At 37.6% G+C, this 21,939-nt stretch overlaps 6 protein-coding genes and 1 non-coding gene across 8 annotated transcripts; 3 read left to right on the top strand and 4 right to left on the bottom strand.

Annotated features, from left to right (window-relative positions):
- Window positions 1-121: 121 nt before the first annotated feature.
- LOC18008828 (protein YLS3) lies at window positions 122-995 on the bottom strand. Its single transcript, XM_024152015.1, has one exon. It carries the CDS (start codon window positions 817-819, stop codon window positions 469-471), a length of 351 nt encoding a protein of 116 aa, XP_024007783.1. The 5' UTR covers window positions 820-995; the 3' UTR covers window positions 122-468.
- A 151-nt stretch (window positions 996-1,146) lies between these two features.
- Window positions 1,147-1,218, top strand: TRNAD-GUC. Its single transcript has one exon. It is a non-coding gene; the product is annotated as a tRNA-Asp (tRNA).
- A 131-nt stretch (window positions 1,219-1,349) lies between these two features.
- LOC18007885 (actin-related protein 4) lies at window positions 1,350-5,496 on the top strand. Its single transcript, XM_006390431.2, has 20 exons — window positions 1,350-1,459; window positions 1,588-1,679; window positions 1,822-1,983; window positions 2,089-2,162; window positions 2,266-2,346; window positions 2,437-2,497; window positions 2,607-2,656; window positions 2,860-2,914; window positions 3,313-3,390; window positions 3,462-3,515; window positions 3,678-3,731; window positions 3,828-3,888; window positions 4,160-4,211; window positions 4,303-4,369; window positions 4,519-4,581; window positions 4,659-4,721; window positions 4,819-4,881; window positions 4,993-5,057; window positions 5,139-5,207; window positions 5,304-5,496. The coding sequence occupies exons 1-20, from the start codon at window positions 1,447-1,449 to the stop codon at window positions 5,347-5,349; spliced, it is 1,323 nt and encodes a 440-aa protein (XP_006390493.1). The 5' UTR covers window positions 1,350-1,446; the 3' UTR covers window positions 5,350-5,496.
- A 400-nt stretch (window positions 5,497-5,896) lies between these two features.
- Window positions 5,897-9,959, top strand: LOC18008824 (lipase member J). Of its 2 annotated transcripts, none has more exons than XM_006390430.2 (9): window positions 5,897-6,314; window positions 6,690-6,863; window positions 6,951-7,347; window positions 7,473-7,759; window positions 7,842-7,910; window positions 8,021-8,077; window positions 8,544-8,596; window positions 8,682-8,757; window positions 8,878-9,959. In XM_006390430.2, the coding sequence occupies exons 1-9, from the start codon at window positions 6,274-6,276 to the stop codon at window positions 9,818-9,820; spliced, it is 2,097 nt and encodes a 698-aa protein (XP_006390492.1). In that variant the 5' UTR covers window positions 5,897-6,273; the 3' UTR covers window positions 9,821-9,959. The 2 variants fall into 2 exon arrangements, with proteins under 2 accessions (XP_006390492.1, XP_024007213.1); XM_024151445.1 differs by having other exon boundaries at window positions 6,183-6,314; window positions 6,685-6,863.
- A 1,753-nt stretch (window positions 9,960-11,712) lies between these two features.
- LOC18008952 (protein DENND6A) lies at window positions 11,713-14,513 on the bottom strand. The gene is made up of 3 exons (XM_006390429.2): window positions 12,515-14,513; window positions 12,216-12,408; window positions 11,713-11,998 (listed from the first exon to the last, which is right to left on the bottom strand). The coding sequence occupies exons 1-3, from the start codon at window positions 14,026-14,028 to the stop codon at window positions 11,837-11,839; spliced, it is 1,869 nt and encodes a 622-aa protein (XP_006390491.1). The 5' UTR covers window positions 14,029-14,513; the 3' UTR covers window positions 11,713-11,836.
- Window positions 14,514-15,050: 537 nt separating this feature from the next.
- Window positions 15,051-16,259, bottom strand: LOC18007844. The gene is made up of 2 exons (XM_006390428.2): window positions 15,794-16,259; window positions 15,051-15,477 (listed from the first exon to the last, which is right to left on the bottom strand). The coding sequence occupies exons 1-2, from the start codon at window positions 16,043-16,045 to the stop codon at window positions 15,268-15,270; spliced, it is 462 nt and encodes a 153-aa protein (XP_006390490.1). The 5' UTR covers window positions 16,046-16,259; the 3' UTR covers window positions 15,051-15,267.
- On the bottom strand, window positions 16,249-21,065 carry LOC18008297. Its single transcript, XM_006390427.2, has 14 exons — window positions 20,704-21,065; window positions 19,888-19,978; window positions 19,666-19,750; window positions 19,265-19,349; window positions 19,120-19,189; window positions 18,736-18,805; window positions 18,209-18,254; window positions 17,856-18,105; window positions 17,570-17,775; window positions 17,358-17,432; window positions 17,202-17,271; window positions 16,974-17,054; window positions 16,757-16,836; window positions 16,249-16,634 (listed from the first exon to the last, which is right to left on the bottom strand). Exons 1-14 carry the CDS (start codon window positions 20,817-20,819, stop codon window positions 16,556-16,558), a joined length of 1,404 nt encoding a protein of 467 aa, XP_006390489.1. The 5' UTR covers window positions 20,820-21,065; the 3' UTR covers window positions 16,249-16,555.
- Between the last annotated feature and the right edge of the window lie 874 nt (window positions 21,066-21,939).

Genomic DNA, 21,939 nt, shown 5'->3' with positions numbered 1-21,939 from the left:
AAGACATGAGAATGTAACTAAAACCGTGGTGGTAGTTAAATGCAGATAAACTCAGATAAGGAGAAGAGTTCCGGGTAGGACCAATTCGAGTGCAAGGATGGTTAGCTGAATCTTAGACTTGGAGCCAGAGGATCTCAAACCGTAACCTAATCCCATAAAGCTGGTTGGTCTTGGTGCCACTTGAGCCACTGGAGTCGCTGATAAAGTGAACAAAGTCAGTAACACTCTTATTGAGAGATGTCAACTGTTCTCATTTTGGTTTTAGCAGATAACGAAAAGCTTACCCGCAACGCCAGAGCTGTTCTTTGCACCTAGAGAGACCTGGGAACCGGTTGAGCTAGAAGGTGGTGGAGCAACAGAGGAGGAATCACTAGGCGCCTCTCCTCCTATAAACCAAAAATGTTTCTCATAAGTTTCACTTGAATCCCACACAGTTCTGATCCCACATACCGAATTGTGCAAAGAAATCTACGTACCAGGGGAGGATGAGCAAGAGGATGAACTGGCTGGCATGTTGCAAAGCGGAGGCAATTGTAGAGCAAGAGTTTGATTGATTGGAAAAGCTGGGGACAAAGTCGAAGTGTTGTTGAGGAGGAGACAGAGACAAGTTGGGTCTTGGCTATAGACCTGGTTTAAGCCGTCACAGCAAGGTTGAGCCGGAAGCTGGACAAAGCCTTGCACGAATGGACCACATGGAGCCAAGGAAAGAAGCATGGAGGCACATGTAGCTGTGGTGCCTGGGACTTGAGCGAGAACCACTTGGAGAAATGTTAGAGACAAGCTGATTAAGAGAGTGATGAAGAGAGTAGAAGAAGCCATTTTTTCTTGGAGAATTTCTTCTTTGTTTTGAGAGAAAGTGGTGGTTTTTTGAGTATTTAAGGTCGGAATCAATTGGGTTGGTGTGTGTGACTGTGGACAGGTATTGTTATTGCACACACGATGTGTGTTAATTTGGTTGCAACACTGAGTTTCTTCATGTTTGTGTCTTCTTTTGTGTTTTCGACTTCATTCATAAACTATGCTTCCTGTTTCGAGTTGACCAAAAAGAAACTTACCGGTATCGCCAGCAAGCTACCGGCAGTAAAAAAATAACGAAATAAAAATACAGAATTTAATTATTTAAAATAATAGAATGGTAACAACAAAGTCGTTGTAGTATAGTGGTAAGTATTCCCGCCTGTCACCCGGGTGACCCGGGTTCGATCCCCGGCAACGGCGTTTATTTTTTTAAATTTATTTTCACTTTCTTTAGTTTTAGACTTCTAGTCCATGTTCAGGTTTTATGGGTCTAGTCCCTGTCTTCCTTTTAGTATTCACTTCACAAGCCGAGACAAATTATATCCCGACAATTTCGAACTCACTTTAATAAGTTACTATGGTCCGTCCTTAAACCCTCCGACGAATCTCCGGTAGAAAACCTCTCCTCGTCTCGCTTTCTCGGCAGCCATGTACGGCGGAGGTGGGTTTCTTTTTCGCTTTCAGAAATCTCTTTCTGATTATAAAATTCAGCATTACTTGTTTTCCTTCTCGCTTGAGTTCGTCTCTTCAAGGTCTGATTTTTTTCCGTTGGGTTTTGTGTTTGGACAGATGAAGTGTCAGCTATCGTAGTAGACTTGGGTTCTCACACTTGCAAAGCTGGTTACGCCGGAGAAGATGCCCCCAAAGCCGTTTTTCCCTCCGTAAGCCTCAGTTCTCATTCTTTACTTCATCTCTTTCCTCTCTTTGCAATTGATTTATTTGCTTTGAAGTTAGGTCCTTTTAGTGTAGAGAAATTCGCAAAACTTAGGTTGATTTTATTTTATTTTGTTGGTGTGCCATAAGGTTGTTGGGACAATAGATGGAATGGATATTGATGATGCTGCAAATGCGAATTCAAACACAGAGGATGCAAATAACAATGTCGTTGAGCCTGATAAACAAAAGGGCAAAAGGAAACTTTTTGTAGGGTCCCAAGCCTTGAACTTTCGCCGGGATCAGATGGAGGTCAGCTTTTTGTTATGGACTAAAGTTTTAAACTTCAAACTTGTTAGGAAACAATTGAGTAGAAATTTTCAGTTTCTCCATTTGCTGACATTTCTGTGTCACTAGATATTGTCACCCATAAAAGATGGCATTGTATCTGATTGGGATATCGTGGACAATGTATGGGAACATGCCTTTAGGTAACTAGTATAAACCCTTAGTTTTTCTCTTAATTGTTTTAACTTTTACTTTTCCATCTATGGTTGGTTGATGATTTCATCTATGAAACTTTTATTTTTCAAGGAGCTGTCTAATGATTGATCCCAAGGAGCACCCGATGCTGCTAGCAGAGCCCCCTTTGAACACTCAGCAACAGAGAGAAAAGTCTGGTTTATCTTTAAGTATCCTTTTTTCTATACTGATTTAACCTCGGATCTGGAACTGATTTCCTCCTATGTATTTTATTCCTGACAGGGCTGCTGAGCTAATGTTTGAAAAATACAAAGTACCAGCATTATTTATGGCCAAGAATCCTGTATCTTCCCTCTACCTTGCTCCATCGCTTTTATTTATTTATTAAGGATTCTAGTGATTAGAATTACTGTCCTTTTTGACCTCCCTTCTGCTCTTGCTATGCATGTTAGGTTCTCACATCGTTTGCTTCAGGCCGTGCTACTTCTTTGGTTGTTGACTGGTAAGACCTGTGGAAATTCGAGTTTTGAAATTTACTATAGTAGTTAGAAGCCATGTTATTCTGTCCATGTTGTATGGTTTTATCTAAACATCTTCTAAATTAAATCACATTTCACTCTCTTCCTGTTTTAGATTCTCTATGCTCTCGGTTTATGTCACTCATCTTGAAATTACTTACTGTATACAAACTTTGCTCCCTTTCAGTGGTGGAGGATCCACGACTATTGCTCCGGTGCATGAAGGTTATGTTCTTCAAAAGGTATATGTAATATTGATTTGGTCATAGCTAAGTCTGTGTGTATGCTGTGTCTATTGTTTGATTTTTTTTCCTGCTGGAAAAAGTTGGCCCATCTTTTGTTTCCAAACTAACTCTTTAAGTAATAATTCTGCATGAAAAAACAGTACATTTCTTGGATTGCTCTTTTGGATAAAGTCGATCATTGCAGATTTATTTTCTGAATGCGTATAGATATTTTCTCTGCTTAGTTCAGAAAGTAATATAATGGCCATATAACGGGAACAATTTGTTTTTTACTTGTCCTCGTCGGCCATTCATACAAATTCTCATCCGGGTGGATCTTGGCAAGTTCCATTTTTAAAGCATAAGTGTAGCTTGAATACTGATGTCTTGTTTTCTTGACAAAAAAATATTCACAGGCTGTCATATCATCTCCAATTGGAGGAGATTTTCTCACTGATTGCTTACTGAAAAGCTTGGAGAGCAAAGGGATTAAAGTGAGTTACAACTATTGTTACACCGTTCTGGAGCCATTTCATTTGATCTTTACTGGTTTCTTCTTTTGCAGATAAAACCTAGATACTCTTTTAAGAGAAAAGAAATTCGACCAGGAGAATTTCAGGTAATTCTGTGGTTTTGAGTTGCAGATACGTTTAAAACTGCAGATTTTTTTTTTATCACCTAAAAGAGAAAGACAGATGGTCTTGAGAATGGATTTGCATCTAATCAGTTTTTACTGGCAATGATAAGGTTTATCTCATTTCGCCCCGTTGAGTCCTTGCAGGTTACAGATGTTGATGTTCCTAATACCACAGAAAGCTACAAACTCTTCTGTCAGGTTTGTAATTAAGATTCAGTTTTGTAATTAAGATTGGTGCCTTGGTTTAAAAAATTCTTTTGTTTTCTTACTTGAGTGGTTTATTTTGTTCAACAGAGGATGATAGTAAGTGATATCAAGGATTCTATTTGTCGAGTTCCAGATACTCCCTATGATGGTATCCCTTTTTCCCTGTTTTTCATTGGTCTAATTTATTGGCTCTTCTACACAGTTTGGAGTAGTTCAAGAGTTGAGTTTGACAGATCTCATTTTTTGCTTGATCATTGGTTATATAGTAAAATATTAATTTGGATCATCTCAAGCCTTAATGTAAGCAAAATCAGTTTCCTACATTCTCTGCTGCTGAGAAGAAACATGAACAAAGATACTTGAAAGTATAGCGAACAGTTGGTTGCTTAGTATTCCTGATATGTGCAATTTCTCTACAGATAAATCATATTCAAACATACCTATGACGTCTTACGAGCTTCCTGATGGCCAGTAAGCCCCTCTTTTTTTTGAGGCGTTTTTTCTTTTCCCACATGAACCTTTGTGTACACAGTATCATATTAACTTCTCGCTTGCAATGCAGGACGCTCGAAATTGGTGCTGATAGATTCAAAACTCCTGATGTTATGTTCAACCCTTCCATAGTTCAGGTATATGTTGTGCTCAGTCCTGTAAACTCATATGTACGAACGTGTTAAATCATCTTCCTCTTGTGCAATAAGTTGCCTCTAGTTGTCTGTCGAAGACTTTTATATCCCTAAGTTCCCTCTTATTTTTTTTTTCTTCTTCAAATTAACAGACGATTCCTGGAATGGAGTATTACACAGACATGCTCCCTTTGGTTCGGGGGTTACCACAAATGGTACGAGTATTTTCTTTACCTGTACAATCCCACTCTCCTTTCAATCAACAAAAGTAAATTGAATTCCCTTTCTACAGGTCATACAGAGCATTAGCAAATGTGATGTGGATATTCGCAGAGAGTTGTATAGTAGCATTCTGGTAAAAAGAAAACCTATTCAGCTTACTTTTTTCCCATTCAGTTGAGAATTTGTAAAACATATAGCAATGTCATTTCTTTCTTCTCACATAACTGCAGCTGGCGGGTGGAACATCATCAATGCAACAGTTGAAAGAACGCCTCGAGAAGGACTTATTAGAAGTATAGCTCTCTCTCTCTTCTCTCTTTTCTTTCCCCTTGGCTTGTAGGCAAAATCTTGCACATGAGATGGCTAAAGTAATCCATTGGCCACTTCATTTTCTTTTTTTCTAGGAATCTCCCCAATCAGCTCGAGTTAAAGTGTTGGCAAGCGGTAACACAACAGAGAGAAGATTCAGGTTTGGGAAGCAAAGTTACTTCTTCCTCAATTAGAGGGTCAAAGAGTTGAGATCTTATTTTGGTTACCCGAATGTGTGCAGTGTATGGATAGGAGGGAGTATACTGGCATCGCTAGGTTCATTCCAGCAGATGTGGTTCTCAAAGTCTGAGTAAGTAACCCATTGGGACTGTTCTGTAGGTTTCGACTCACAATGTAAACAAGTTTCTCTTCTAACTTGGGTTTGGAGCAATTGTGTACATGGCAGGTATGAAGAGCATGGAGCTTCTTACATCCAGAGGAAATGCCCTTAAAGCTGCTTGAGATCAAAACAGAGATAAACTTAATAATTACTCTTTACTCTACGCTGCTGATTCTTTGATGTATAATTTGTAGTCTTTCTTCTGTGGCCAAGAACAATGTGGAGGATATTTTGAGACATCTTAATTCTTTCCTTTTTAGTCAAGTCTTTGCATATACTGTATGCAAGTTTGAGAGAACAGAAAAAATACATATATTTTCCGCAAAGAAAAACACCTTGTTCTGTGACGTATTTTTCGAAAATATTCTCATGGATTGGTTTATTGACTATTATTTCACTATTTCATTTTCCTTCATAAAACCTTTATAAACAAACATAGACACGACATTGCTTTGTATTTCCCTCTATAAAATTAAAATTACTGCATTCGTGTGTCGAATTTACTCATTGCTTTGTACGTATTTGTGTGTTGGGTGTAGTAAATTGACCTTGCCCGTCTCCAAACGTTGGATCTACGTGTCGCAGTTTGTCCACATTCGACATGATCCAGTAACACGTATCCACGTGTCGACCATCTGGTCTCTCTCTTTGCACAACCTTCCTCTGGACGGCAAGAATCGCCGACGTGCCCTACTTTATCGGATTCTCCCAATTTATTGTTTTTCTGGATTTTTTTGATTCTCGAATCTCGCCTTCCGTTTCCTCTGGTCTCTGTGTTTTCCTTCTTCGTTCTTTTTTGTTCTCCTTGATTTCGGAATTAATTGTCGATCGCGATTTGGTCAATATTCTCGAAGCAACGGGATTTCTATTCTCGGAATCTTTTGTTTATTTTCAGGTGGATAGAATTTTCTCGTTGTCGTTTTCCTGGAAAATTTGCGGATAACGGCGATAAATTCATCGAATCAGATTATTTAAAAAAAAAAAAAAAATTTGTGTGTTTTTGTGATTCTCTAAATTTTGAGTTGGGAGAAAAGTGATGCAACGGATCGTCGACAACGCTCTCGCTGTCACCAAAGAGTGAGTCCTTTCTCTTATCGATGAGTTGCATTTCATCTGTGTAGTTTCATGCACCTTACTCATATCATCATCTCTGATTCAGAGCTATTATAGTTCAGTCTCTCGTTTCCTTTGCTTGGATGTAATCTGCTAATTCGGTTTCTCAATAGAGATTTTTAGACTAGATTTTAAGACTTTGATATCTTTGTATTGGTGGATTCTGTTTTCTGGTTTCGTTAGACTATTTTATTCAAGGTTTAATTTGTTGGTGTGTTAGCTGTCGTGAACTTTTTTTTTTGGGGGTTTGTCTTCTTGTTACATGTTCGTCTTTTCCTCTATATTGTTTAACAAGCCTAAGCTAACTATGCTTTCGGTTATGTTTGGCTTTTAGTGCAGGTCAGTGAAAACTGTAACATATGAGTCTTTAAACAACATTGCAAGATGCATTAATGGAGTATCAGCTCTTCTGTTGACCATTCTTCCTGGGAAGGCTAATATTCTTGAAGGTCTCCATGGCTGGGAACTCAGGCCTACATTGCGTGGACCACGTTTACCACGCTGGATGCATAAGTAAGATTTCCGAATCCTGTGATGATTCTTCTCTTTTAAGCATAGCCTTAACTATGGTAATATGCTAATTTAACTTTGTGATGGCAGTGGGGTCTCTTCTTTCAATCACTTCATTCATGAGCTTTCTGTGGATTCTGATACTTCAAGCTTGGAGTATTCTTCTGGAGAAGATAGTGATGGTGCCCTGCCTGCATCACCATCATCTCAAAGCTCACGCGTCTCTTGGGCCAGCGCTTCTGCAAATTCAGAAAGCCTCTGGACTGGCTGGATTACTTTCATTCTTTGGTGGTTAATATTTCCTTTACGGATCTTGCTATGGGTACCACAGTATTTCCTGCGTTTATTCTTTAAACAAAGTTCAAGAACTCCTACGAGCCCAAGAAGGAACCAACATTCATCTAGACCTCGTATTAGCAAGACTAGCTCAAGCAAAGACCATGATGTTCCCAACCGAGCTACTGATAGAAGACGCGGAGTCATTGAGGTTTGTCGATGCACTAACAAATATTTAATAATCCCTCCGGAAAGCTTCTCACTGCTGTTCAATCATGTTTGTGTGTTTTAAACCTTTTCACACACTCTATCTACTTAACATGCTTTATTTTGCAGGATCTTCATCTTGCTATTGAGATTTGCATAGAAGCGATATTTGACTTTTTTCACAAGGCTACACATCTTCTTCTTTCTCCATCGGAAGCTTTTGCGATAATGTTATCGTGGTTCTTTTCTTCCAATCATAGCCGTAAAGAAAACCGTGATGATGTTTCAGATGATGAAACTGTGCAGACTGCCACTTTAGGAGATACTGATCCAGCGCTTTCAGAAAGGCCCACGCGCTTATACAACTCTATGAACACAGATACTCGAACGTGTCGAGATGTCATAACAGAGCTGGGGTAGGGGCAGCTTAGATCTCTTGTGCTTTTTTTGTTTGTTAATTTTTTCTTTCTCAAGTATTTATTTTCCTAACTTTAATAGGTATCCTTATGAAGCTATTCGTGTTGTTACATCTGATGGATATGTTCTTCTCTTGGAAAGGATACCAAGGTATAACTTTCTTGTGATATAGTACGCTTATTTGTGGATCCTTTCCATTTCCTGTTTTGTTGTCTCTTCCCTAAATATGAGATCCCTGACTGCTTTTCTTGTCTTTGCAGACGAGATGCGAGGAAAGCTGTTTATCTGCAGCATGGGATTTTGGATTCTTCAATGGGGTGAGTTCATGGTCTATTTCTTAGATGACGTGTAAAAGTTGCAAACTATTTAAGCTGAAAGGTTGATGAAGCATTGCTTTCTATATCCACGTAGCATAGAAATCCAGGGCGCCGTTCCATGTTTCTGACTCTAATACAACAGGAAAATTCTTGCATAATTTGTTCTCATCATACTTTGCATGTGTGTTTGGTATGGTTAAGACATAAGAATGGATTTGGGTTTTTTTTTTTGGGTAAGATTAAGAGAAATACTGCTTTATGCTTTATGCTTTGTGTTTTATACTTTTATGTTGCTTAAAGCATCTAACCTTCCTTTTTCGCTTTCTTTCTGAACTTCTTAAAGATTTCTGTTTTGACTTGGAATATCCCATAATCAATTGAAGTTTGGATCCACATGTTCAAACTATATATGTCTGGGCTATGAAATATTATTGATTTTCCTTTTTCTTTTTTGTGCGTTCTTCAGATGGGTATCTAATGGGGTTGTTGGATCTCCGGCTTTTGCTGCGTATGACCAAGGTTCAAGCTTTCACTCTCTTAATTTTCCAATCTTTTATTAATTAACATAAAACCTGCTGGATTCTTACACTCGTTTCCTTCACAGGCTATGATGTTTTCTTGGGGAACTTTCGGGGTTTAGTTTCAAGAGATCATGTGAAAAAGGACATATCCTCGAAAGAGTAAGTTCTTGTTTACTTGCTCTGGCTAGGTTCCTTATGATAGTGGAGATGGAGAAAAGGCTGTTTTGCCTGAGATATATGCTTGCAAGCTAGTGTTAATTGGTGTTGAACAAAATGCAGGTTCTGGCGATACTCCATTAACGAGCACGGTACTGAGGATATCCCAGCGATGATAGAAAAAATCCATGAAATCAAAACTTCAGAATTGAAGCTCTGCCAGCCAAATATCGATGAGGAAATCAACCAGGAGGAGCCTTATAAGCTCTGTGCCGTTTGTCATAGTCTAGGTGGTGCTGCAATTCTGATGTATGTCATCACTCGCAAAATCAAGGAAAAGCCACACCGACTCTCCCGACTGATCCTACTTTCACCTGCTGGATTTCACGAGGATTCCAGCTTAGGTTTCACATTGGTTGAGTACGTATTCCTTTTTGTGAGTCCGGTATTGGCTCGCATCGTGCCTGCCTTCTACATACCGACAAGATTCTTCAGGATGCTTCTGAACAAGTTAGCCCGTGACTTTCACAACTATCCTGCCCTTGGTGGACTGGTCCAAACGCTAATGAGTTATGTAGTTGGTGGAGACAGCTCGAACTGGGTCGGAGTCTTAGGGTTGCCTCACTACAACATGAACGATATGCCAGCTGTCTCCTTCCGTGTTGCGCAACATCTTGCTCAGATCAAACACACGGGTAAATTCAGGATGTTTGATTACGGGAGCAGATCAGCTAACATGGAGGTTTATGGCTCTCCTGAACCGCTTGATCTAGGGGAGTCTTACAGGTTCATCGATGTGCCTGTGGATTTAGTAGCGGGAAAGAAAGACAAGGTGATTCGGCCTTCCATGGTGAGGAAACACTACAAGGTGATGAGAGATGCCGAGGTTGATGTATCGTATAATGAGTTTGAGTATGCTCACCTTGATTTCACATTCTCTCACCGCGAAGAGCTTTTAACATACGTGATGTCACGGCTTCTGCTGGTGGAACTGACACCAATTCAACAGAGGCAGACAAGTCAGAAAGGCATGAAGTTGAAGATGAAGAAAAAGGAGGTACAGTAGTTAAGGGCCGTGCCTACCGAAGACGTAAAGAAACATTCAATTTGTATGTAAAAAGTTGTATGTAAAAGTTAGAAATCAAATTTGAACATATATAATATTATATACCGTCTATGTTAAATTTTTACTCCTGAACTTTGATCTCTAGTTCAATATCTTGAAACTTTTTTTTTTAATAATCGCAACTTAAAGTCTAGTTAGTTAATAAAAAGCTATTACGTATATAATTTTCTTGATTTTTTTATTTTTGTTTCTTGTATATATCTCAACTCATTCGTTCTTTTTTTTTTTTTATCTCCCTACCAAATTCTTATTATTATTTTTGTTTTCCTTGTTTTTTCATTTACACTTATTTTACCAAATTGTCATCTACAAGCTATATTTATTTCATAGATTTTTTTTTGGTTATGTTTTGTACTATTGCATATTTGTATGATATAACAATTTAATACAGAAAAACTATATATTTGTGGCCTAAAGTGGGAGACTTACTAACATGATTAGACAAAGAGAAATGAAGGAACGGCTGACTTCCTACAAACGATTTTGTCCCTTGAAAAATCTCACAAAAGCTATACTTGTTTCTTACACATAGATTCTGTGGAGAGTAAAAACTCTACTTGTTTCTTACACACAGTGGTGAAGACAGCTGTTGGAGAAATATGTTTACTTGTATGTAAAATTGGTAAAATGTTGGAAAATTAGTTCATTGACCCTTCTAAAATTTGCTTAAACCCATAATTTTATAGAGCTTTATTGATATTTAGATAAATATAAAACTCAATCATCTTAACATATTCAAGAATCTATTTAATATTTTATATATTTTTATTTGATATTAAAATTGACCCCAGTGAAAATTGTGACTAGCTCTGTCACTACTTGCAGATAGATTATGTGGAAGAATGCTCAACTCAAAACCAATAATTTTTCAATCCTCCAAAAAGCTTTACAGCCTCGTTCTCAACAAACATAAGTGACTCATAACCAACATAAGGAGTTTTCTTCTATTCATTCGATGCATTTTAGAGATTGTTTTTCTTACAATAAAACTCACAAAAATGAATCTTGAATTTGCTATATTTCAAAATTTCAAATTTACAAACACATAAATATTTGGTTCAGATCTTTCAGAATTAGTTCTAATTCAATAATTTATATAGTAAGTAGAATACGACAACCGATAAAAACATTGTGTTCAAAAGTTGTGCATGAACAATATTTCTTTTTGTTTTTAACCTTTTTAAATTTCAGATTTGACTTTGTTTTCAACAAATAATATTTGACTAAGGCCTTAAAAGTCATTGGTGCACAGTAGCGTAAATAGCTAAAAGCAAACTATGGCATGGTGTTTTTTTTTTGTGATGTTGTGTGTTTGAGCTTTAGTTGTGTTTTTGAGCTGTTTTGTTGTTGATCTCATATGCATTGGCTTATTAGTATATATATATATATATAAAGTTTGATCTCTTGATGAAATGATATTTTTTTCAGGGATTTTTCAACAAAATGATATGTCTATTTATATTGACTAAGGTATCCTCAGAACTATTTGATGTTTTTTTTGGTCGAAGAACTATTTGATGTTATTAATTGGAACGGATGTTATGAATTGATGAGACCAAACAACACCTGTTACATTGGCAGATCTAATTGACTGAATGGCTATGTAATGATTCAGTTGCTTAGAAATAAAAATAAAAAGAGAGACACTTCCCATATGTTAGGGGCACTTGATTAAGCAACACATTTCATTCATTTGTCGTGAATAAATCACAGCTACATGTTTTACGGATCAGAGAACGATGATTATATCTGATGATAGAGAAAATAGAGCAGTGATCAGTAAATCTGGTGTTGTGTGATTCTCGTGTTTCATCATTCATGTGACATGTGGATAAAAAACTAATAAACAATTAGAGAAGATGAAGATTATTTTTGGTTGACATAGTTAAAAGAATGAAACAGAGCATAAGAGAAGGAAATCAGAATCCTCATGGAAGCCTAGTGAAAAAAGATAATTCATTGGAGCTCTGATGGATTTTGAAGAAGTGATGCTCTTTGAGGATTTGAAAGCAGAAGTTCCTGCATGTCACTTGGAAGTACACTGAACACCGCTTGTAAATCCTTCTTCAGTTTCTGAAACGTTGCTTCTGAATCTGCGCCTCCTCCTGATTCCCGCGACTGCAAAAAAATGACTTCGATATGTTATACTACTTCAGGTTCTGCATGACAGAATTCTCGAAGAAACTACCTATACTATGCAGAGCGATATAAAAGCTAAATCTGATATAGAAGTACAAAACAAAAAGATCTTGTTTACGAATTCTCGAATGCTAAGCATGGGAATTTTCCAAACCAGATGATGAAGCTTTCAGACCTAAAGGGAAGATAGTCTTACCTTGACTTCATCACTGATGTACTTCTCAATGGCATTGAAGGAATCCACAGCTTCCAACTCATTCATATGAGACGTAATCTGCCGCATATCAGTCTTCATTCTAGCTAGCTTCCATAATCTACGTTGTTCTTGCTCAGCAACAGCACGCCGTCTTTGGAACCAGGGGTTAAAATTAGGTCCTCGTAGAAACCGCCTGAAACAATGGTTTAGCAAGGTAACCAAATACTGTATGTGACCAGAATGAGACAAGAAATCCAAAGACTGAAACTCAAAATGACTTTGTTAATATATATAAATACCTATACAGATCTGGCCAGTTGGATTTCATGCGTTTAGACAAAAACTTCCCTACACCTCTCGCCGATAAATTCGAAAGGAACTCATCAGCACCGAATGATGGGAGCGCAGGAGGAGTAACATATGGTGAAGATCCATCAGAAGGTGCATTAACCTGGAAATATGGACCAAAAGGGGCCAAGAAATTCGTAGTTAACTCCAAGAAATGCCGTCGCAGAATCTCATTATTCACAACTGACATTGATTCCTCAACCCTCGGTGACATCCCAGCATCAATAAGTCTATTCAAAATCGAAGTGTCTGGCTTAGTTATCGCAGAGTAGGTGGTCCAGACAGCTTCCTTGTGCTCTGTCATGAGACACAGAGGTCCATCTCGTCTAAGTTTTACTGCATTTAGCAAATTTGTAGGAGAGAACCTTCTTAACGAAAGCTGCTGTACGCCTAATCCTTCAGCTTTACCAGATATTCTACCAGCCGACCTACTTGTAAGGGCTACACGGTTTGAGTTTGGAGCAGGGGTTCCAACTGAGACAACATGAGGCATATTGCGAAGAGCTTTGAGGAAAAAGAGGTTTGTGACACCCAAAACCATCGGCGGAAAAGTGTCTCCTTCTCGGAGTGAGTTTAGTCTAGCAAATCCTGGATCATGTATAGTAAAATATGGTCTAAAGTCGACGCTACAAAATAAGGGCGCAACCAAACTCACAAGACAAGCAACTGCCTCTGAACATTGTGGAGGTGTTGGTGCTATGATAAGGATAGGCTCACCTATGAGTAACAATTCCCATAATGTCCATAGCTGCAACAGTAGCCCCCGGTAAATGCCAAAAAGATCTGCATCATGGAAAAGACCCTGAGGAACAGACTGGTTCGTAGGGAGTAAAGGAGCCATGGAAGAAGCAGATTCCTCATATAAAACCCCATTTTCCAATGGAAGGCTATGAGCAGGAGGCAAGTTCACCTTAAGCATAGCATTACCAATTGGCAGCTCCATTAGCTTACCGGGAACAGGAGCAGGCCACATTGAGACATAACCAGCAATATGTTCAATAGCTTTATTTCCAACATCAAAATATAAAGGACCAATGATTTGCAGCAACGGTCTAAAAACACTGGAGTAAGGAGTATGCGATAATATCACCACAGACTTCTGTTCTCCTCCTCTTTTCAACCTCTCGTCATGCCTCTGCCTATTAAATACATAACCATACAAGTACCTAACACCATCTACCTCCTCAGTGTTATTTTTTGGTCTACGAAACCGGAAAAAGAAAATGCAGTCATGTATGCTTGCACGGTTATGATGCTGTGAGACAGAATCCGGAAAGGAGTTGAATGAGACCTCGATTTCCTCTTCTTGTGAGAGACAGCCTGGTGGATAACACTCTTCTAAGAGCTGCCCTTGCTCGAGATCAAACCTCATAATGCAAAATGCGTGAACCCATCTTTTCAAAGACTCAGGATCGGGCTTTATACTAAGCTCAGGCTTCACAGAAAACGACGGAGACCGACTCATTTCAAAGATAACCAAGAAATCCTCCTACCCATCAAACAAAATTTCCATTTACGGGATCTTCATCATCCCCTATACTTCTCAAATAGATAAGATTCATCAAAAAAGCTTAAATTTTTATCTTATTATACTGAAGTCTGTAAAAGAGTTGCCAGGAAATCTGGCTCTCCGATTTGGTAGGTTTGCTTCACGAAACACTTTCTCTGCTTGAAATTGAATCCCAAAGAAATAAATTCGTAAGCTCAGAATGCTAGATCAGATCAAAACCAGCCAATTTAGCAGCTCCAAAGCCTTTAATCGAATCATCACATCGAATAAACAAGAACAGGGACGGTTCTGAGGAGCGTGCAGCAAACTATGGGAGAAATCAGGGGGTTTCTGATAGGAGGAGAAGAAAAAGAAGAAGATACGTTACACGTGAAGATTAGAAATCAAAGTTTGGGTTTTTCATTGAGGCAATTTCGATTCCAAGGAAGGGAATCATCGGAACGGAAAGCTAACTCTGAAATAAATGATGATGATTCATGGAGCATGTTTTAGTGGTTGTATCTCTTACTAAATTGCATAAAAGGTACTCCAACTTTTCATACTTCATTAAAAAGGTATCATAAAAGTTATGACTGCAAATTATATCAATCTGACTATGTCATTCTGTTTAGGCCCATTAATTATCCGTAAAGTTATAGAAATGTACATTCGGTCAAACGTAAAAATGGAAAACGGAGGTGATATTTGTTCACAGACGCAAAAGGTATTTTAAAAGGAAGGATGTGGCAAGACTTTGTTTCTCTATGATGGTGTGCATTCAACATGTTCTGCAAATGCGATTCTCTTTCCCACATTGAGCAAAAGATCAAAAACATCCTCTCTCCAAAATGGGTGATGCGTATTTTAGGTAAGTTAGTACTTGTTAAGATATGAATATATGATGCTTAATAACTTTGAATTGTGAACCATCAGTTGAAGGCATCATGTTGAGTTTTGATGAATAATGTGATCTTTGGTCTTCTGCAAGTAAGATTGATTTTCTTTATTCAAGAAAAGAGAGCAAAGATCAAAACAAGTCCTGACTTTCTCAAGAATTTCTTTCTACACCATCTCAACTATAATGTTTTCTCTAGGACAAGAAACAGATGAAAATAGTCAAACACATCCACTTCCTTAAAGACAACAAAAAAAGCCAACAACTTGTCTACAGAGATTTGCTCTCTCAAAGGCAAAAACTACTCCTTCGCGGAATCCTTATTTGCTTCTTCTCTTGAAGCCTTGTTTTTTGTTCTCAGTAGCAGCAATCGGTATATCATGTAGAGGATCTTCAGGCAAAATGGTGTGGAAAAACTTTTTGGAGGAACCAGCTTGGTTGCAGATTAACTTGAGCATCTTCCTCCCTCTCATCCATTTCAACATTAGCTTCATATGCGTTTTGCTGTTCAATCCACTAACCCCAGCTTCCTGTTGTTGTTATCATCACCAAAATGAAATGACTGAGTGAAACAGTTTCCATCTCTGTATCAATATTATCAAGAACCAATTCAATACCTATAATTCTTAAGCATAACCACACAGCTGAGACAATAAACACACTAAAATGTAAACAAAAATAAGCGACGGCACAAGCAAATAAACCAATACACTCTAATAGTTGAAAGCAGCAATAGATAATCACTAATATGATTGAGATCATGGGAGTGTTGCAATATCTCAGATCAATTTGAGGGATTCATTTCAGATGAATAAGAAACAAAGAAAGAGAGAAGGTAAAAAAGACCTGAGCACGGAGCCAAGTGTTGGGAACGGAAAGAGGGCCATGTTGCTTAAAGAGATTGTAGAGAGAATTGGCAATGAGGTTAGCCTCTGGGATCGGAACCTTTGGGTTTATCTTCCGGACGTTCACAGCTCGTTCTCTCGACATGTATCTCACAAACAAATTGCTACAGCTGCTAATCTCATTCTCAAAAACAGCCGATGATGCTCTACAGAGCTTTCTCAGTCCTCCTCCTCCGCCGCCACCGAACCACATCTCTCTCTCTCTCTCTTCCTCGCCGTCACTCTCTCTCTCCTCTAGCTCGATTTCGTTTGGCCGGAAAATATGTTAGGTCTCTCGCGTTGCCTTTGATATTTTCACAACAAAAGCCTTTTTAGCCCACTGAGCTTTGCTTCCGGCCCAGTCTTATTAAGTTAGCTTTGCTTTTCACTGAAAGTTCTTCCATTTTCTATCGCTTAAAACATTCCAATGTTCCTTTTCTTTACTTTACTCGAGTGTCGAGTCGAATACAAAGAGTGCAAACAGATACATTATACAAACAATGTCTCCCTCAAGGGGTAATAATATCTACATAAACCCTAATCTTAAGACATATATGTGTATATCCTAGCCAATAGACTTCTGCTTGACCTATACTCGATGTTAATTCGCACAAATAAAAAGACTCAGCGAAATGTGAACAAGTTTAGAGAGGGTGACAAAAGGAGTGTGGGACATATATACATACACTTAAAATCTTTGATCGAAGAGGGTCGAGTTTAGATGTTAAACATCATATACGGGGAGCCGCTCTTCGATGGTTATACGGCAAAAGGGACATTTTTTACACTTATCTGAGCAGTAACTGCAAAAAAAAAAAAAAAACATGGCAGCAAAACGCATAAGCAGATATGATCAGAGAGACAGAGACTTCTTTCATATGTTTACTTAAGTTCAGTTTCTTCCTGGGGAAGAAGATATTAATACCTGCAGAGAACACGGTGTCTGCATGGAAGTAGTACTACACTGATTTCTCTTTCGAAACAAACCCTACACAGCACTTTCTCCTGGAACATGAAAGTCCAAAGGGATAAGCAAACTCCGAAAGAGAAACCCTTGTGAAAACTAAATCCCTTTAGAGTGACAACTGACAAGTAATTTTTTAACAATAAAAAAGAATATCAGGAGAAGAAGAGAGCCTTACATTTTGCAGTCTCTCATATTCCTGCTGGCTGAATTTCGTGATTTCTGTTTGTTCACCAAGTGCTGCTTGAAGTCTCCACACCTGACACGGAATTAGATCGAATGCAAAAAATAAGAATAAAAAAAAAAATATAATGAAGAAATAATGAAACCAAAGGAAAAAAAATATACTCGGACAAAAAAAACGAAACAACGACATATTTGCTAGTAAGAGAAAAAGTAGAAAAACCTCCTCAGCAAGATCTTTCTTTGGCATTTTCTTGACTATTTCAGGCGGGTGACCACAGAAGGTATTGTAACTGCACACAAATATTCATGAAATCTTCAGTAGGTTGGATGTAACCATTTTCGTAGGAAGATGTACAAGGTTGAATTTTACACTAACCCAGAGTCTTGATCAAAGTATAGTCGAGCTTGCTCCTCCCGGCTTCCTTCATCAATTGACCACCAACCTAGTAGCCTAAGCACGAAGAGGATCAAGTGTTAACTTTCTGTTTGTTAGTAATTCAGTGGCAGGAATAAAAACATATATTTGGTGGTTAGCCTCCATAATTCTAGACTAGTGAAGTAAAATAAACAAATAAACAAGTTTATCACCTGGATCCATGGTGCAAAAAACCCAAGCAATCATGGGCTCTGGATGAAAATCTAAAATACAATCCTGTATCATCTTCGCTCCACAGCAACAGAACAACCTTCTCTATTGATTTAGAAGCAGCAAATACAATACCAACGCCTTGCAATAGGAAGAGTGGACAAAACAGGACTGGTACAGGTATATACTTAGCACCTTCAGGAGTTCCCTGAAAGTTCAAACCCACACGTTTGGTTAATGGTAATGTCCAAACAAAACAACTGTAGGATAGGGAAAAATGTTGTTTACCTCAAGATGCATGCAAAGCACCACTTGAAATAAAATGAGGGGAACTTTCATAAGATGACCACCAATATCTTGCAGGGCACACGTTCCATCTTGGTCACTATCGTCTTCTGAAAAGCCCACAAGGCCACTGTTCCAATCAACATATCTAGTAGTGGTAGATGATGACCCGGGTTCTCTGACACGTGAGCTTCTATGAATTACTGGATTGGACCATTTTGTACAAACAAGAAAAGCAAAGCACTCTGCAATTCTGCATGCAAAACGTACACATTGATTACCTTCATGAGCAATTCCACCAATAGCATTAGAGAAGAAATACATCTCTAACAGAAAAAGGCAAAGACAATGCATACCCGAAATTAATGAACAAATCCCACCAGCCAAGAGCAGCTACATCACCTGATTTGATTAAAATAAGATAGAATTAAGATAGAATGGAAACACAACAACCCATCCAGGACATAGTTTATATAAGATATGATTTAGATATGTAAATAGATGACAATATCCACATGGTTAGTGAGATAAGTGATGTTAAATAAGATTCTGATAACATGAATCTGTTAGCGACTGCGAACACAAGAGGGAGTTCCAACCAATGGGCATTTAGCATATTAAGAAACGAATAAATATAAATGGTGTTCCAGCAATAAAAAAAACTCATTTTCCGGTGCATCCAAATACATACAAACATTTAGAATGACTCATTTTGCCGGATTTCAAGGTTTTCCTTTTTGGAGAATTAGTCTAATATAAATGGACACTAAACATGAAACGGTCTTGATATATAAATATAATTGTGAATTCCAAGTATAACGCCCATGGTCGTCTTTAGAATAAGATACTTCAAATTTTAGCAACTATTCCAGCGACAGATTACCAGAGAGCTTTAGGAGGGTAAAGATTGTAGCAGCCAGAAAGAACACCATGGAAATCGCAACCCAGAAATGCTGCAGACAGAATTGAAAAAGGCATCAGAAAATTTTATTTTGAATATGCAGCAGCTTCCCACCCACAATCAAAGAATTGGCAGTTATTCCAGCTTGACTTTTTGTAACTTCTCTCAATCCATGACTTGAAAATCAGAGTCCAAAGTTGTGAATTCAGAAAATATGAAAATGATTATATATGACTGATAGCTCACATGTAGAAAATAAATGCAACTTAAGCAAGTAAAGGAAGAGGAGCCCTAGTCTTAAGCTGATGAACCAAGTACTTTTAACAGCAGCTTATGCCTTAAATCAACAAATGTAACATGACTTACAGGAAGTGCTTCCCATATTGCTTCGTCATTTATGCTCTCCTCATCTCCAGGCATCAGTGCCCGACACATTCTGAAGATAAAACGTGAGGTAGTTAGGTCTTAAAACCAAAGAATTAATTGGGTGATATATATCTTATCTCAATACCTGGCATTGTCCACCAGTATGATTACTTCAAACGCCAACAAGGGGAGAAAAACAATCTTCAAACTCACAGCTGGTGGCCAACGAGCTGCATCTCAAATACAATAGCACAAAATTACATTAAACCGGGAGGAAATAAAACTAGGGCTTTATAGAGCAAGAAAACACTGCACAAACTTAACTTTCTAGTGATGTTGTCCAACTTAACCATTAAAAATTTCCAAAACCAAAAGTCACAACGATAAGCTTTGAGAGTCATAGTCAATCATTTGCTTTACCATATGAGTAGTAACATAAATCAACTTTTTCCTTGTCAGAATACTAACTAACAAGAGGCTTTAGCATATCACAACATCAACGGATCCCATGAAGTATGAAACTGTGAGTAAGCCGTGGTTACATACCATATGCACTCTCAAGGTATACACAGAGGAGCAATTCGAAAGCTACAAGCAACGGTGTTGCAACAATAGCATGACATGGAGCCCACTGTACACCAAAAGATAACAATCATTACAAGCCAAAATATAACAAAATGCCATTTGAGAGTTAATTCTGGTTATTAATAGCTATCGATTTACTGGAAATCATAACATTAACTGTGAATAATAATAGAAGGGACATACATGACGGTTACGAGGAGCGATTGGAGCAGGCAGCGAGAATCTTCCCCTAGAAACAACAGCATGGAATGCCCACAGAGGTAGACACACAGCCCTTACATGAACAAATCAGCAGAAAAGATACATTTTGATATGTTCTAAACGATTGCAGAAACGCATGAATGCTATCAAACACCAAGAAATGGATAACTGACCAAACAAAACCAAGAATCACAGAAAGCTGAAAGAATCTGAAGCTCTAAATAGAAATTCCCTTCCCTATGACTCAATCTAGATGACATCATTTCCCATTGCAGCCCTCATACAATACACTAGATGTTTCTTGAAAAAAAAAACAAAACATATAACATCAACACGTGACACGATCTGACAGGTTTCCCTGTCATAGTACCTGATAAGGGTGTACTTCAAAATGTCTTGTACATACAAAAATCATACAGTTCCATAAAAGGAAAGATTTCTTCTAAAGTAGAAGTGATTGACGTGGGTTCCATTATTCAAAGGAGAATCGCTACAGGTGTGATTCAAGAGGCTCGGAATCTAAATTTTGAATCATCTCACAGAAATTCGTGTCGATAGTTAAACAAGACGCCACATGCGAGCAAAACATCGCACTTTCCAGAATACATAAAAACAGAAAGAAAATGGCCCAATTGTATTCGACAGAGCCAGAGCTGTGGATTCTGAAATTGAATGTGTAAATAAGTGTCTCTCTTTCTCAAAATAAAAATCGAAATCCAACGAATAAAGAATAGTTACGAATTATGCAAGCAAATTGAGTCTCAGAGAGTTTAAAGGAGAAGAGAGAAGTAAACTAACCACCAGGAGTAAGAGACGGTGTGGTCGAGCTTGAGCACCAAAGCAAGCGTGAAACAGAAGAGGAAGCTGTGAGCCGCCAAGGCTTGTACGGACTTGAACACTCTCCGACAGTTCATCGTCTTTCTCTCTCTACGGAAAAAGAATTTCTCGCTTTGCCTCCATTCTCTCTTGACGAATCTCTCCTTTTTCCTTTCTCTCTCTCTCTCTCTCTCTCACGAGTCACGAGTCACGAGTGACAATTGGTTAGAGAAGACGCCACTTGAGAAATGCAGCAATGTTTTCAATTGCGCAGTGCTTCTCCTTCCCTTTCCCCTCCTCTTGGGCTATTTCTTTTTTGTCAAATCTCTCTCTTTCTTTCACTGTCTTTTTCTTAGGATTAATTATTTTATTCGTAAACACTAAACACACAATACATATACAAAAGAGCTTCTATAATAGTATAGATTTTTTTTTTCTTTCTCTAAGTCAATTTCGAAAATACAAAAAGGAAATTTTATAAGGATAACATTTAGGAATATGGATATTACAGTTTTTGTTGAGAAAACTTTGAAATTTAAGAATTGGTCAACTCTAAAAGACTAAAATTGTAAGAATTCAAGAAAATCATGATGTCTTAACCAAAAAATAGATGTCATTTAAAAGTTGATGTAGTCTTCTGAAAAGTTTAGGATAAAGAATGCATTAGCATTGAAAAATAGATCCACGTCATATAATAATGATATACGTATTGATCTATTTATTTTGTGGAATTTAGTTGCAACTCAATTTTTTAATTTGTGTATTCAAATTTCAAACTCATTAAATATCTACATAATTGCCAGACAAAAGAAGCAAGAAAAATATCTAAAAATAACGTCAAATTAATGAAATTTCACACTACAAAAAAATTTGGGGTTCCTTTTTTTTCTTCAACTAGGTATTTAATCCGCGACTTGAGCGGGCCAAAATATTTTAAAAACAAAATAAATAAAAATTAATGCTATAAATTGAAAATAATTAAAACAACTATTTAAAACATAAAAAAATTAAAATAAAATTAACTAAAAAATAAACAAAATTCAAAATTAATTACTTAAAAAATACTTTATAACTGAATAGTCCACAAACTAATTTAAATAAGATAAATTCTAGTTTTTCGTTTTCTATTTTTTCCTCTTCATTATTTTTTTTCTTTCTTCTTCATCATTTTTTCCTTATTCTTCTTTTGTCCATATTTTTTCATGTTTTTCTTTTCAT

The sequence above is a fragment of the Eutrema salsugineum genome, unplaced genomic scaffold, assembly GCF_000478725.1.
Source record: "Eutrema salsugineum unplaced genomic scaffold, Eutsalg1_0 scaffold_9, whole genome shotgun sequence".
Lineage (NCBI taxonomy): Eukaryota > Viridiplantae > Streptophyta > Magnoliopsida > Brassicales > Brassicaceae > Eutrema > Eutrema salsugineum.
This window is presented reverse-complemented; position numbering and strand designations above follow the sequence as displayed.